A 13,800-nucleotide genomic window follows, 5' to 3' on the forward strand; every position below is an offset into this window, starting at 1 on the left:
TTTCTCCTAAGCCAGTTCTTCATCTTCACTGTGACCTTAAACCCTAGACTATCAACCTTGCACTGACTGTGGTCTTTCCCCTTCCTTGTCTTAATCCCCTAGTGAACCAACTCTACAATGTAACATATCTGAGTCCCTTGCCCCTTATCCTGTCATTGATTGTGCCTTGCCAAGCCCCAACCTTTACTTTCTCTTTCCATCTGCAACCTTTGATCCTATTCACCTGCTTATGAATGAAATTGGAACAAATCACAAAACTGTGTCGAATAGGTTCACTGTGAATTTATGTCACGTAGTCTCAATGGGGCCCTTACTATAGCAAGGTAATTCTTTTTTCCCTGGTCTAATGAATTCACTATCCCACTCACCAAAACTTCTGCAGTAAACTATTTCATCTCTCCTCAAATCTCTCCGTACTTTCACTCTCTCAATCAATAGTGCCTCATATTTCCCTGAATAATTGGGTTATTCACCAAGAGCTTCTTCTTCTGTCATCTCATCTCTCATGTTATTCAGATATTTTCTCCCACTCCCTTTTTTATTATTGTCACATGAAGAAGAGGCCTTTCTCTTTGCTGAAGAAAACCTCTTCTACATGCACCCACGTTCCTATTTGATTGTCTTCTCCAGCAGATTACGCCCACTAATATCATTACCCACTCATTTATCTTCAGTCTCTCCCTCTCTTTGGATTGCTTCCTTGATGCATATAAACACACTCATTTCTTCCCATCCTTCCCTTCCCTAGATCCATACATCCCTGATAGCTACCATTCTTTATTTCTTTCTTGCTTTTATGTCTAAACTTGTTGAGAAATCCATTGACAACTGGTACTTCCACCTTTGTCCTCTCATTCTTCTAACTGCACTCTGGATTCAGACTTCATTATTCAAATGAAACTGCTTTTCCCCCCAAACCTAGCAGAAATTGCTTAATTTCCCAGTCTTCTTATGCCTCATATTTCTTGTCCTTTTGGACACTTTATAGCACTCTCTTCTCTTTGATAGTCTATTCTGTGTAGGTTCTGGTTACACTGCTCCTTTCTGTATGACCACTTCCCAGTGATCTTTGTTAGACTGTCTTCCAGTTTACACCTGCTAATTATGTGTTTTCCCCAAGTCTCTGTCCTGCACATTCTCCCTTCTTATATACTTTTATCAGCTGGGGGGGGATTGACTTCAACCTGAGGTAAATGGTTAATGGCTTCAGCCTTGACTGATAATGGTCTGTTGAGAACACTATGAGAAGCTCCAACTGAAGAAGAGATTTTGAATGCCAATAGACTTCTTTTATGTGGCAAAGCACCTGGTGTTGCTTCTTTTCCAGCTGAGATTTACAAGGTAGGGGGTCCATCGTTCATACAAAAGCTGACTGAAATTTTCCAGTTTATATGACAAGAGGAGGTTATCCCACAGGAGTTCAAGTATGCCTCTATTGTCCATCTCTATAAGGGTAAAGGAAATAGATTGTCCTGTGACAATCACAGGGGCTTCTTTCTTAGTCACTGCTGGCAAGATTCTTGCCAGAGTCCTCCTTAATAGAATGATCCTTCACCTGGAAGATGGCCATTTACTCAAAAGTCAGTATAGCTTTAGAAAGGACTGAGAAATAGTCCATGTGGTGTTTGCTGCCTGACCTCCAGGAGAAATGCCAGGAGCATAACAGAGGTCTACACACAATATTTGTAGGTCTGACCAAGGTCTTTGACAGTGTTAGTTATGAGGGTTTATGGAAAATTATGTCAAAATTTGGCTGCTCAAAGAAGTTCATCAGTTATTGTATGTCAATTTCAGGACAGCATGCTTGCCTGGATTCTAGATAATGGACAAAGCTCTTGTGCCTTCCCAGTCACCAATGGAGTGAAACAAGGTTGTGTGCTTGCTTCCATGCTTTTTAGCATGATGTTTTCAGCCATGTTGTCAAATGCTTTCAATGAGGGTGAACATGGCATCAAGGTCAGCTACCACACCAAACTTGAAAAGGCTCCAAATGAAGACCATACTGGAGGGTGTGTTGGTGCATAATTTTCTGTTTGTGGATATTTATGCACTCAGTGCAGCTTCTGAATCACTCACATGGTGGTCAGAAGAAGCTATACAAGGACACTCTCAAGGTCTGTCTTAAGAACTTTGGAATTTATTGTGTGACATGGGAGACACTGGCACAGGACTGCCCGCCATGGCTTGCCTACCTCAAAGAAGGTACTGGCTCTATGAGGAAAGTGGAATTGAAACTTCTCAGAGGAAATGCAAGATGTATCCACCCCAAATATTCACATGGACTATTTGTGCCTGACCCGTGCTAGAGCATTCTGAGCTCATATTAGTCTGATCAGCCATAGCCAGACACACTGAAACTTGACTCTAGCACAGTGATGTCATTTTGGTCCTTTTTGAGAATGAAGGACATCAGCTAAGCAGTATACTTTTATTATTGATGATCTCAACAACTTCCGTGGATTCAGTTATCATCTCTATGCAAACGATTATCAAATCTATTTAGTCCTAAGCTCTTTCAGATCTCTAGTCTTACATTGCAAGGTTCTTATTGGACTTTTGAAACTTTTTCAAAACAACTCACTGTTCTTTTTCTAAGCACTCCCCTTTTTCTAACTTCCTTTATTACTGTCCAAAGTACCACTATTCTTCCACTGACCCAAGCTGACAACCTAGAAGTCATTTTCAGATTCTGATTTTCTTTTATCCCTTTCCCCATATTCAATCTGTTGCCAAGTGTTGTCAGTTCTACCTTTGCAACAGCTCTTCTGTATAAGCTCTTCTTTGACAATGCTATCACCCTGGTTCAGAACCTTATCACCTCATGTCTTGACTATTTCAGTGACCTGCTGGTGTATGTTGTTGTCTCAAATCTCTCCTCATTCCAGTTCATCCTCCATATAGCTATCAAAATGATCTTCCTAAAGCACAGGATTGGCCATGCTGCCTCCATATTTTTAAAGAAGAAAGTGTAAAGTTACTTTTCTAACCATCTACCTGACAAAATTATTTCCTAAAATTCTCTCAAATAACTGAAGAAAATACTGTATTAAAATTTTCCTAAAGAAGTGTTATTTCTTGTATTATCTTTATTTTTTTTTCTTTTATACCTTAGTACTGACCTTTACTATATTAGAGTTTTGTTGGTTTCTTATACTACAGTAAGCTTTATGGAATGGAGTACATCTCATTTTACCTAGAAGGTATTGAAGTATTTAGCTATGGGATCCATATGGCATTTTAAATCAGAAAAGGAAAAAAAAGGAAATGCTAGTGGTTTGCGATATGTGCAAAGCAATATAGATTTGGTAAATTATGGGCTTTTCTGTAATGCAATTTCCCCAAGATTAATTTTTCTTTTTTTTCCTCATAGGTCTATGTATATATTTGGGGGATTTTCTAGTGTCCTCCTTAATGATATCTTAGTATATAAGCCTCCAAACTGCAAAGCTTTCAGAGATGAGGAACTCTGTAAAAATGCTGGTCCAGGGATAAAATGCCTTTGGAACAAGAATCATTGTGAATCATGGGAAGGTGAACATAATAATATTCTTAGAGCAAAATGCTCCACCAAAACTGGTAAGGAAATTGCCTCTCTCAGTTCAATTCCCTTTCCCCTACTAGTAACTGTGAAATTTTATAATGATACATCTTCATTTTGAATCGTAGAAAACATATGATATACTTTTAAGAAACTACTTAAATAACTTTTTACAAATGTACATTTAGAGTTCTTCAATGCTTGACATTCACAGCAAATTTTTAAACAATGTAATTTTCTGAATTATGTATTTTTACTAAGATATCCATTGCATTTTACATGTAAAATGTATTTTACTATATAATTTTAAATGCTTTTAAAATGTGCATTCTTTCTGTGCCTCTAAGAATTATTGTAACATAGTTTGCATTTCAATGACTTTTTTCTAAACTGTCTCCCAGAAAGGATATTAATTTGTAAAGTTAGTAAGATTTGAAGATTGATGGAAGTGAGAACACTTTTACTTATAGGATCATTGACAACATTCTTAGTTTAGCTTTGGCTTAATAAAAGAGCCTATGTGCATAGGAGATTGAAAAAGAGGAGGTAGTTATGTAGGAGAAGTGGGTGAAAACAATATCACTGACACCCAGGGAGAAGAAGGTAGTCACCAAAGTCAAATACTACAAAATGCTTAATAAGTATGAGACCTGAAAAAAGATGATTGGATATAAGAATAAAAGGTCACTGGTGACCTTTGAAGGAATGAGAAACTAATGGGTAGTAGGAAAAGTACTAATTAGAGTGAGTGCAGACTGCTCATTCTAGGAGTACCATAGTGAATGGGAAAGGGATGAAGAATGATACTGTGAAGGAGTTGCAGGTTCACAGAACGATTTTTTAAGGGTTGGAGATACATGGCCATATTAGCAGTCAGCATGAAAAGCTATGGTGGATAGGTAAAGCTGAAACAATTCATGTGGAAATTTCTTGAAAGTGATGGGAGAAAGATTAGCTTATCCTTTTAAACTAAATCCAAGAATGGACAAAGATAAAAATGGTTTTGAGATACAGAGAAGGGGAGACGAGGAAACTTCTCATCAATAGCTATAACTTTCACAGTAAAGTTGTAGGTGAGGTTTGCTATGATGGAAAAGGAGATTAGGGAGACCCTGGAGTCCTGAGCAAAGAAGAAGACGTTTTAGACAGCCATTGTGGAGAATGTGGTGGGGAGCACGGTATGGGATAGAGAGTAAATCAGAGATGAATAGAAGAGGTGAAGTCTCATTGGTAAGATAACATGAATTTGTTTTTAAAACATCTGTATGTTTGAGGTTGTTTTCTTTTGAAAACCAAAAGTTTTTTTTTTTACATCATTATCTTGTTAAATATACCATCAAATAAAACGTTGTAAGAACTATCTTTATTACCAAAAAAGTAGGCCAGGAATGGATTTTAATTAATCTTTAGTCCTTGATGAAGGAATTAAGTAGAACAGATGAGGCAGTTTAATAAGCTTCAGTGTATGAAATTTAAAGTTCAAATGGTTGCTTATTTTAAAAGGTTATTATTAAATTTTTTGTTTATATTTAAAAAAATTTTTGTATAGTGATCTTCTTTGCATTTTAAAGCATAGATCTCAGAAAATTATTGATTCTTATTTTGAAATTCATGAATAAGTAGTAAAATAGGACATGTTTGAGGGCTATGAAATTATGTTAGGAATCAAGATATTTTCCTTTAGATAGAGTAGACAATTCCTGAATTTCAAAGTGTGTTTCTCATGTACTAAGTGTTGCAAACTGTCTAAATACTCTTAAATTACATGATTGACTTTGTACTGCATATCTTGCATTTTAGATTGAAGGTCATATTTATGATTTTTTTAAAAAGTGCCTCCTGATATCCTAAGCAGCTGTTAAAAATGTGTGAATTCAAAAGTGTGACATTTTTATCTTTCACGCTGATGTTTTGCTTTGTCTCTCATTTGTATTACAGCTGCCACTGATGACAGATGTTACAGATATGCAGATTGTGCCAGCTGTACTGCCAATACAAATGGGTGCCAGTGGTGTGATGACAAGAAGTGCATTTCAGCAAACAGTAACTGTAGTATGGTTAGTATTTATGGGTACATGGTTATGTAGTCAATGTTGTGGCTTTTTTTATTAGCTCAATATTTAGAGGTGCCAAAAATGGTAGGTTATATGTGAAAATATGTGAAAGATATATGAGTATATATCAAGAATATGTGAAAATATATACTTTATCACTTCTTTATACATTATTAGTTCAGAGAATGAAAATGAAAAAAACAAGTTTATGACAGCTTATTTTCTTAGGATTTTGACTACCTCCTTCCTTGTTTTACTTTGTTATAATTTTGAGTGATAGATTATCATAAAATAATATTTAGAAAAGTTTCCACTTCCTGGGATCATTTAGATTTTTGTTCAAATATAGTAACCATAAGTGTGGAAAAAACAAACCCTTGTAAAATATTTATGTTAAGATTCTCATTCTCAAACTGTAGTCTGAAGTCACTGAGAGTTTTGATTTAGTAGTAGCCAGCAAGGAAGATGGTATGCTAGTTTCACAAATCCTTTGCCAACTTGTCAGTCAATAAGCATTTATTAAGGACATCTTATTTGTGATGCACTATGCTAAGCAGTAGGGATACAAAGAACGGCAAAAAGAGATTGAAGGTGTAGACAATATACACACACAGATGTATATATAAATACATATTTATATATAAATGCAGATATATATATATATAAATATGTATATACAGTTGTATAGAAACAGATATATATATACATGCAGATATATATAAATATATGTATATATATGTATATACAGTTGTATAAAAAATGAAAATCTCAGAGAGTGAATATTAGCAAGTGGTATGCACATGTATATGTGGACAATGGGGAAGAGACTAGTATAGGCCTCTTGCAGAAATGTGGGATGAAAGAAGCCAGGAGAGGGAAAAAAGAAGGGAAAACATTCCACGTATAAGGGACAGCCAGTGAAAGGCATGGAATTAGGAGATGGAACTACATGTTTAAGAAATAGTAACCAGATTAAGTCCCACAATATCATTAAATATATGGAAAGGAATAAAGTGTAGGACTGAAAAGAAGGGGCCAGGTTATGAATGGCTTTAAAAGCTAAACAAAAGGATTTTATATTTGATACTAGAAGTAATAAAGAGTCACTAGAGTTTTTGAGTGGGTGGTGATGTGATCAAAGATAAACTTTAGAATGATCACTTTAACATCTGAGTCGAGGATGGACTAAAATGGAGGAGACACCTGAGGCAAGGAGACCAACATCTAGGCTATTGAAATAGGTGAGGTAAGAGGTGATAGAGATCTCTGCCATGGCAATAGCAGTGTCAGATGAGAAAGGGTAGCAAATATGAGGGTTGTTGCAAATGTGGAATCTATAGGACTTGGCAACAGATTAGATATAGAAGATGGGGGAGAGAGAGAGAAAGTTGAGGTTGACACCTAGGTTACAAGCCTCAGTGACTAGGAGTAATAGAGAAGTTAGAAAGAGAGGAGGATTTTGGGGGAAAGATAACTAGGACTTTGAACTACTTGGACTTTGAACTAGTTCATCTTTGGACTATTGAGGGATATTCAATTTGAAATATTTGGTTGGCAATTAGAGATGTGAGACTGGAGCTAAAGAAAGAGAGAGGTCGGAGGTAGATCTAAAAATACTCTGAAGAAAGGGATAATTGAATCCATTGGAGCTGATGAGACCATCAAGAAAAATGGAATAGGAGAAGAGAAGAGGGCCCAGGACAGAGTCCTAGAGGACACCCATGATTAGTGGATATGAAATGAATAAAGATTCAGCAAAGGAAACTGAGGAGAGGTCAGACAGGTAGGAAGAGAATCCAAAAAGGGCAATGTCATCAAAGCCTGGAAAGAAGAGAATATCAAGGAGAAGAAATAAACAGTTATTTAAAGTGACAAAAGCTAAAGAGAGGTCCATAAGTATGGGAACTGAAACAAAAGACCATTAGATTTGTCAATTAAGGATCATTAATGTCTCTGAAAGAACAGTTTCATTTGGATGGTGAGGTTTCAAGCCAGACTTCGGAAGGTTTAGGAGAGTAGAAAAGGAGAGGAATGAGATACCAGTTGTTGATAGCTTTCACTAGGACTTTACCCCTCAAAAAGGAGGAGAGATATAGAACAATAACTAGCAGGGAACTGGGGATCAAGTGAGAGTTTCTTAAGGATGGGAAAGATGGATTTGTTTTAGATTGTAGGGAAGCAGCCAGTAGACAGAGAGATTGAAGATAATTGAGAGAGTGGTAATGTTGAGAGGGTTAATCTGCTAGAGAAGACAGAATGGAATGGAATTTTAGGTGCATATAGAAAAGTTTGCTTCGGTAAAGAAAACGTTTGCCTCTTCATTTGAGACAAATTTACCTCTCCGCGTGAGGTAAATTTCCAATTTTTCCTGTGTATAGCTTGTTTGTACATAGTTGCAGGTTGTCTCGGCCTTCAGATTGTCTAGCAGAAATTGTCTTGGCTTTTTTTGTATTTCTAGCACTTAGCTCAACGGATGGCACATAGCAGATGCTTAATAACTTGTTTACTTGACTGACAATATCTGAGTGATACAAAATGTGGAGGAGGGGAGAACCAAGGAGTTCTTGATGATTAACTTCAATTTATTCAGTGAAGTATGAGGCACATTTCTCAGCTGAGAAGTTTGAAGGAGGACAGGGGAATGCTAGTACATATTTATCAGCTGATTTTCCCAAAAATGTATAGATGACCTATTTTTAAAGTTTAATTTTCATTACTCATATTTTCTTTGTCACTTTCTTAAATTTAATCAACAGGACAGTAAATGAAGCCATGATTTTAGTGACTGCCAATTTTTGAGATGTAAATGCTCACATTGAAAATTTAGCAATTAGCTTTCAAGGCCTGGTATCTGGTTTTAGCACACTGCTAGGGGATGGAGTGGCATGGGAAATTTGAGGAGGGATGAAAAGATTTGATTTGACAACTATGGCAATTGGGATAGTGAACTCCTATGTGTAGAGGACAATGTAGAATTGTTGGTTCTCCAAGGGATTACCATAGGGAAGGGAGGGGAGAGCAAACCAGCATAGCGATAATAGCCTGTGAAAGAACTTAGGCATGAAAGAATTAGAGGTCACGATGAGGATAAAAAACAATGTTAGGGTAAAGAAAGAATGAAAAAAATTATAAATATCAGAATAAGGAGTATCAGAGTTCATGAACATAGATTTGAAATACTTATAAGTGATGGCAAGATCACTTCTTTAACTGAATACCGATCTCTATAACCCAGAATATATTCAGTCTTAGACACTAACAACTTGTATACCCATATATCTTAATTCAATCTATATATCATAATACATTCTATCTAGAACTTTCTCTAATAAGAATCTTGAGTAAATGTAGGATATTATGAAGCTATATTATTATGTGTTCTTATGAGTGGTTTTCCCCAATATTTATATAATTTTTTATAATTTTATGACATGGTGATAAACATTCCTAACTTTTGAAGTACATTGAAAATGGCTGATTAACAACAAAAAGGATATTTCTTCTTTGGTCATATAACTACCCTCAAAATATCATCTATCCATGTAAACTAGAAGAGGCAAACAATCTGGAAGGAACTAAAATGAAAAAGCCCAGTGGAAAATGGATAAAAAAGTTGTTTTATTGATGATAAGGATAGTGTAGTATGGTGGGTCGGGAGGATGGTTGTTCAAGTCCTTAACCCCACCTATGATGCTTATTGACTCAATGACCATAGACAAGTGACATAAATCTTCTGAACTGGTGATTTCACCCATAAGAGGGGGATAATACCTGTAGTGCGCATCTTACTGTGATATCATTAAGATATAATGAGATAATAGGATAATAGAGGTCATGCAGTCCAAACCTTTCATTTCACAAATGAAAAACTTGAGGCACAGGGAGAAGATATTTGCACAACATTACGTATGTATTAAGTGGTAGAGCAAGAAATTTGAAACCAGATCATCAGATTCTAAATATGATGCTCTTTTCACTTATAGTTTATGTAAAACACTTTGTAGATTGTGATATGTGCCATCTGTTGTTATTATTGGTTAAAAATAATTAAGCAGGACTTCCAGGAGCTAAAATAGTGGAGTAAGCATTAAATCACTGTAACTCTCCCATATTCCCCTCCAAAAAACCATAAAATAGTGCCCCAAAAGAAATCCTGGTACAGCAGAACTAGCAAAAAGAAGGAGTGAAACAATCTTTTACCCCAAGAAACTTGGCAGATGATGAGAAATATCTGTCTCACTTGAGTGAAAGGGGAACTTGGTCTAGGACAGGAAACATCCCAGCAAGTCAGCAGCAAGCCTTCACCTCAGCAAGGAGATCCTGAGCCCCAGTGTGGAACAGGCAAATGCCAATACCACAACCCCCCATGTCACTCAGCATAGCCAGGGGAACTGGCAGATTCCAGCTTGAAGAACTGCTACATGCTTCAGTTTAGCCCTGGGCAAACAGGCAGTTGAAAGAGGCCAGGCAGGCAAGTACTTCACTGTAGCCCTGAGAAAATGCAGAAACATCCCACCAGCCTCAGCACATGCCAGACACCAGCACTAGGACCTCACCTCAGCACCAGGTAAACTACCAGAACCTTATGGCCTCCAGCAGCATCAGTCACCCATTTTATCCCTTCAGTATAGCACCAGACACAAGTCCCCTGTGTGCCTCAGGAAAACACCAGTGTAGCACCAGATAAATAGCCATGTCCTGCAGCCACTGGCACAAGAAGCATGAGACAGCGCCCCTCAAATTTAAAGGAAAATGACCAAAAAAAGGTCAACAAAAACAACAAAAAAGAATCTGATCATAGAAAGTTATAATGGTGACAATGAAGACAAGGACACAAACTCAGAAGAGGACAGCAATGTCAAAACACTTGTGGAAGGAACCCCAAAGAAAAATGGGAAGTGTTCCCGAGTCCAGAAAGAATTCATACAAGAGCTCAAAAAGGAATTAAAAAATCATATAACAAATGTAGAAGAAAAATTGGGAAAAGAAATGAGAGTGTTGCAAGAGAATTATGAAAAAAACACTTAGAAAGTAGAACTGGCCAAATGGAAAAGGAAGTACAAAAGCTAATCGAGGAACTAATTCCTTGAAAGTTTTAATTGGGCAAGTGGAAGCTGTTGACTCCATGAGACATCAAGAATCAATCACACAAATTCAAAAGAATGAATAAATAAAAGAAAATGTAAAATGTCTCATGGGAAAAACAGCTGACCTGTAAAATAGATCCAGGAGAGACAATGTCAGAATCACTGGACTACTTGAAAGCCATAATCAAAAGGAAAACCTGGACAGCAGCTTCCAAGAAATTATCAAGGAATACTGTCCTAATATCCTGATTAGAGATCAAACTAGGCATTGAAAGAATCCACCAATTATTTCAGGAAAGAGATCCCAAAACCAAAAATGAAAGGAACATTATAGCCAAATTTCAGAATTATTTGGTCAAGGGAAAAATACTACAAGTGACCAGAAAGAAACAATTGAAGTATAAGGGAGTCACAATCAGGACCAACATGTGCAAAAATATTTATAGTAGTCCTTTTCATGGTGGCAAAATATTGGAAATTGAGGGTTGCCCATCAATTGGGAAATGGCTGAACAAGCTGTTGTATATGAATGTGATGGAATACTATTGTTTACAGAAATGATAAACAGGCAGATTTCAGTAAAACCTGAAAAGACTTGTGTGAATTACTGCAAAGGGAAATGAGTAGAACCAGGAAAACATCCATAGTCTACTGTGTTACTACATTATGTGATAATCAAGTATGAATGACACAGCTCTTCTCTGCAATACAATGATCTAAGACAAGTATAAAGGACACAAGAAGGAAAATGCTATCCATATCCAGATAAAGAACTGATGGACTCTGAATGCAAATCGAGACATACTTTTTTCACTTTGTTCTTTTTCATGTTTTTTTCCCTATTGATCTGTTTCTTCTTTCACAACTGTGACTAATGTGGAAATATATTTTACTTGATAATATATGTATAACCTATATCAAATTACCTACCATTTTAGGAAGAGGGGAGGGGAAGGAAAATTTTGGTACTCAAAATCTTTTAAAAATTAATGCTAAAAATTGTTTTGACATATAATTGAGGAAATAATAAAATATTATTAGTAAAAATAATTTCCCACAGAAATAATTAAACATTATACAAGTTGACCAAATGAGAAAAAATTTACATATTTTATTGTTTTTTGTAATCTACAAGGAATTAAGTATATTTCCCAAGGTAAAGATTGTTGGAAGCAGAGGAAATAAAAGAAAATGTAGTCAAAAGAGAGTTATCTGATGAAATGGGAAAAATATTTCTTCCTTTATCTTTACCATATTTTAGTTTTCTTATTGTATGCCAAAATAGTATTCAGAACTTAAAAAGGTAAATTTGAAGACTTTGAATGATAATGTGTGGTCCTTTGATTTGGTACATTTATATGTATTTATAGTTTCAGACCATACCCATTATAACTATTACTTTCTTCAGTTCCCTTCAAATTATAATCTTGTTACTTGACAATATTTTAAAAATACAAATTAACTTTTAGACTCATTTAAATTCGATGAGATTTACCACAAGCAATGTGGAGAGTAGAGTTAAGGAAAATAAGGGCTGAGAATAAGGGAATACAGTTTGAAACAGTATTGCAAAAATTTTGCCTGCAAATTTCTTTTTAACATTGTTGGAAAAGCTTGAGGTTATTTTTCTTGAAAATTCCCATTATACACACACACACACACACACATATGTTATATAATATTAAAATTCTATGTTTATATATATATGTAAACACTATCAAGGAATCATTTTATAAAGTGGCCTTTTTGCTTCAGGTTTTTGTTTTTGATAATATTAATAAGTGAAGAATTACTTTGGGATAGTATAAGAGAGCAGATGGTACTCACTTGTATTTTACATTTTATTCAGTTGTACTGTTTAGGCTATTTTATCAGTACGTCTGATGACTAAACTAAATCAAATATTAATGGGTACAGAAAGATCTATTAGACTTTTACTGTGAAATCTGTGCAAGTACATATAATTTTGTTATTGGCCACTTTTAAAAAATTATAAGTTGCATATTCTGTGCTATATTTTGCCATAATAGGCTAAGTATACTGCTTGCCTCTCAGAGATTTTCATCATGAATTTATAAATCAATATATGTCAATATATTGAGTATAGAAATATAATATATTTTTGAAGTCTTTTTACTAATGTGCATCTGATTCAGTGGTCCAATAAAAACATCAAATATGTTTCAAAAGAACAGTCAACTTTCTACATTATTAATTATATTGGTCCTGCCAGTACTTATACTGTTTCAGTATCTAGCAATAAACAACTATTAACAATAATGTTTTTCTTAATTAAGAGCAGCAAGTGGATTTAGATAGCTAATGTGTTAAATTTTGATAGCATGTTATTATTCTGTTTGATATTATAATATTTTGTTTAGGCATTTTTAGTAATTTTTATTGGTCAATTTGAAATTTATTAGATAATTCAGATGAATTTTTCTAAGAGCCACTGAATATTTTAAATATACCTTTATTCTTCCTTAGTAAAGCAAAACAAAAAGTTCTATAGAATATTACTATTAAAAAAATAAAAAGATGTATGAATGAATTATTAATAAATTCCTTAATATCCCCAGTGAAGTGGTATTCATAGTTATACTAGATAAAGCTATTTATAGTTCTTGCTTCCACTTTCTTAGTTGCTTTACCCCTCACTTCTCAACTCTTTGCAATCTGGCATTTGCAGTTTTCATGAATTAAAACTGCTTTCCCTAACTTTACTGATAACATCTTATTCTCTCAGTCTTGCTACCTTTTCTCAGTATTCCTCCATCCTAATCACTTTTTATCTTTCCAGACCCATCTCCTGGATTCCATTTCCTTTCTGGGTTTTCATGACAAAGTACTTTCTCACCTTTGACTCCAAAAAACTGTAGCACGCACCAGGGCTGCACCCTGGTAAAATCTTCTTTGTAGATAGGCTAAACCAAGTTGAGGGTAACTGACAGGCCTCAAACCCATCAGTGAGTTAGGGGGATGTCTACTACAAACATCTGAAGACTTTCCTTGACAGGATGGTTGGATGAGAACAATTTATTTCAAAGGTCATGAAGGCAGCTGAAGCAGGGACTGTGGAGAACTTAGTGTTTGGTCAGACATGGAAGATGCCAAGGTCATC

The 13,800-nt window shown here is 35.4% G+C and overlaps 1 protein-coding gene across 7 annotated transcripts in view; it reads left to right on the top strand.

Moving 5' to 3' along the window:
* ATRNL1 (attractin like 1) overlaps positions 1-13,800 on the top strand; it is a 1,361,117-nt gene that overhangs the window by 230,477 nt on the left and 1,116,840 nt on the right. For 6 of the 7 annotated variants that reach the window (XM_072623397.1, XM_072623377.1, XM_072623406.1 and 3 more), the window contains exons 12-13: positions 3,371-3,576; positions 5,477-5,595. In XM_072623397.1, coding sequence (XP_072479498.1) covers positions 3,371-3,576; positions 5,477-5,595 — 325 coding nt within the window. Of the gene's footprint in view, positions 1-3,370; positions 3,577-5,476; positions 5,596-13,800 lie in introns of those variants that run through there. The other variant, XM_072623427.1, reaches the window with a different exon arrangement.

This window comes from Notamacropus eugenii, chromosome 1, assembly GCF_028372415.1.
Source record: "Notamacropus eugenii isolate mMacEug1 chromosome 1, mMacEug1.pri_v2, whole genome shotgun sequence".
Lineage (NCBI taxonomy): Eukaryota > Metazoa > Chordata > Mammalia > Diprotodontia > Macropodidae > Notamacropus > Notamacropus eugenii.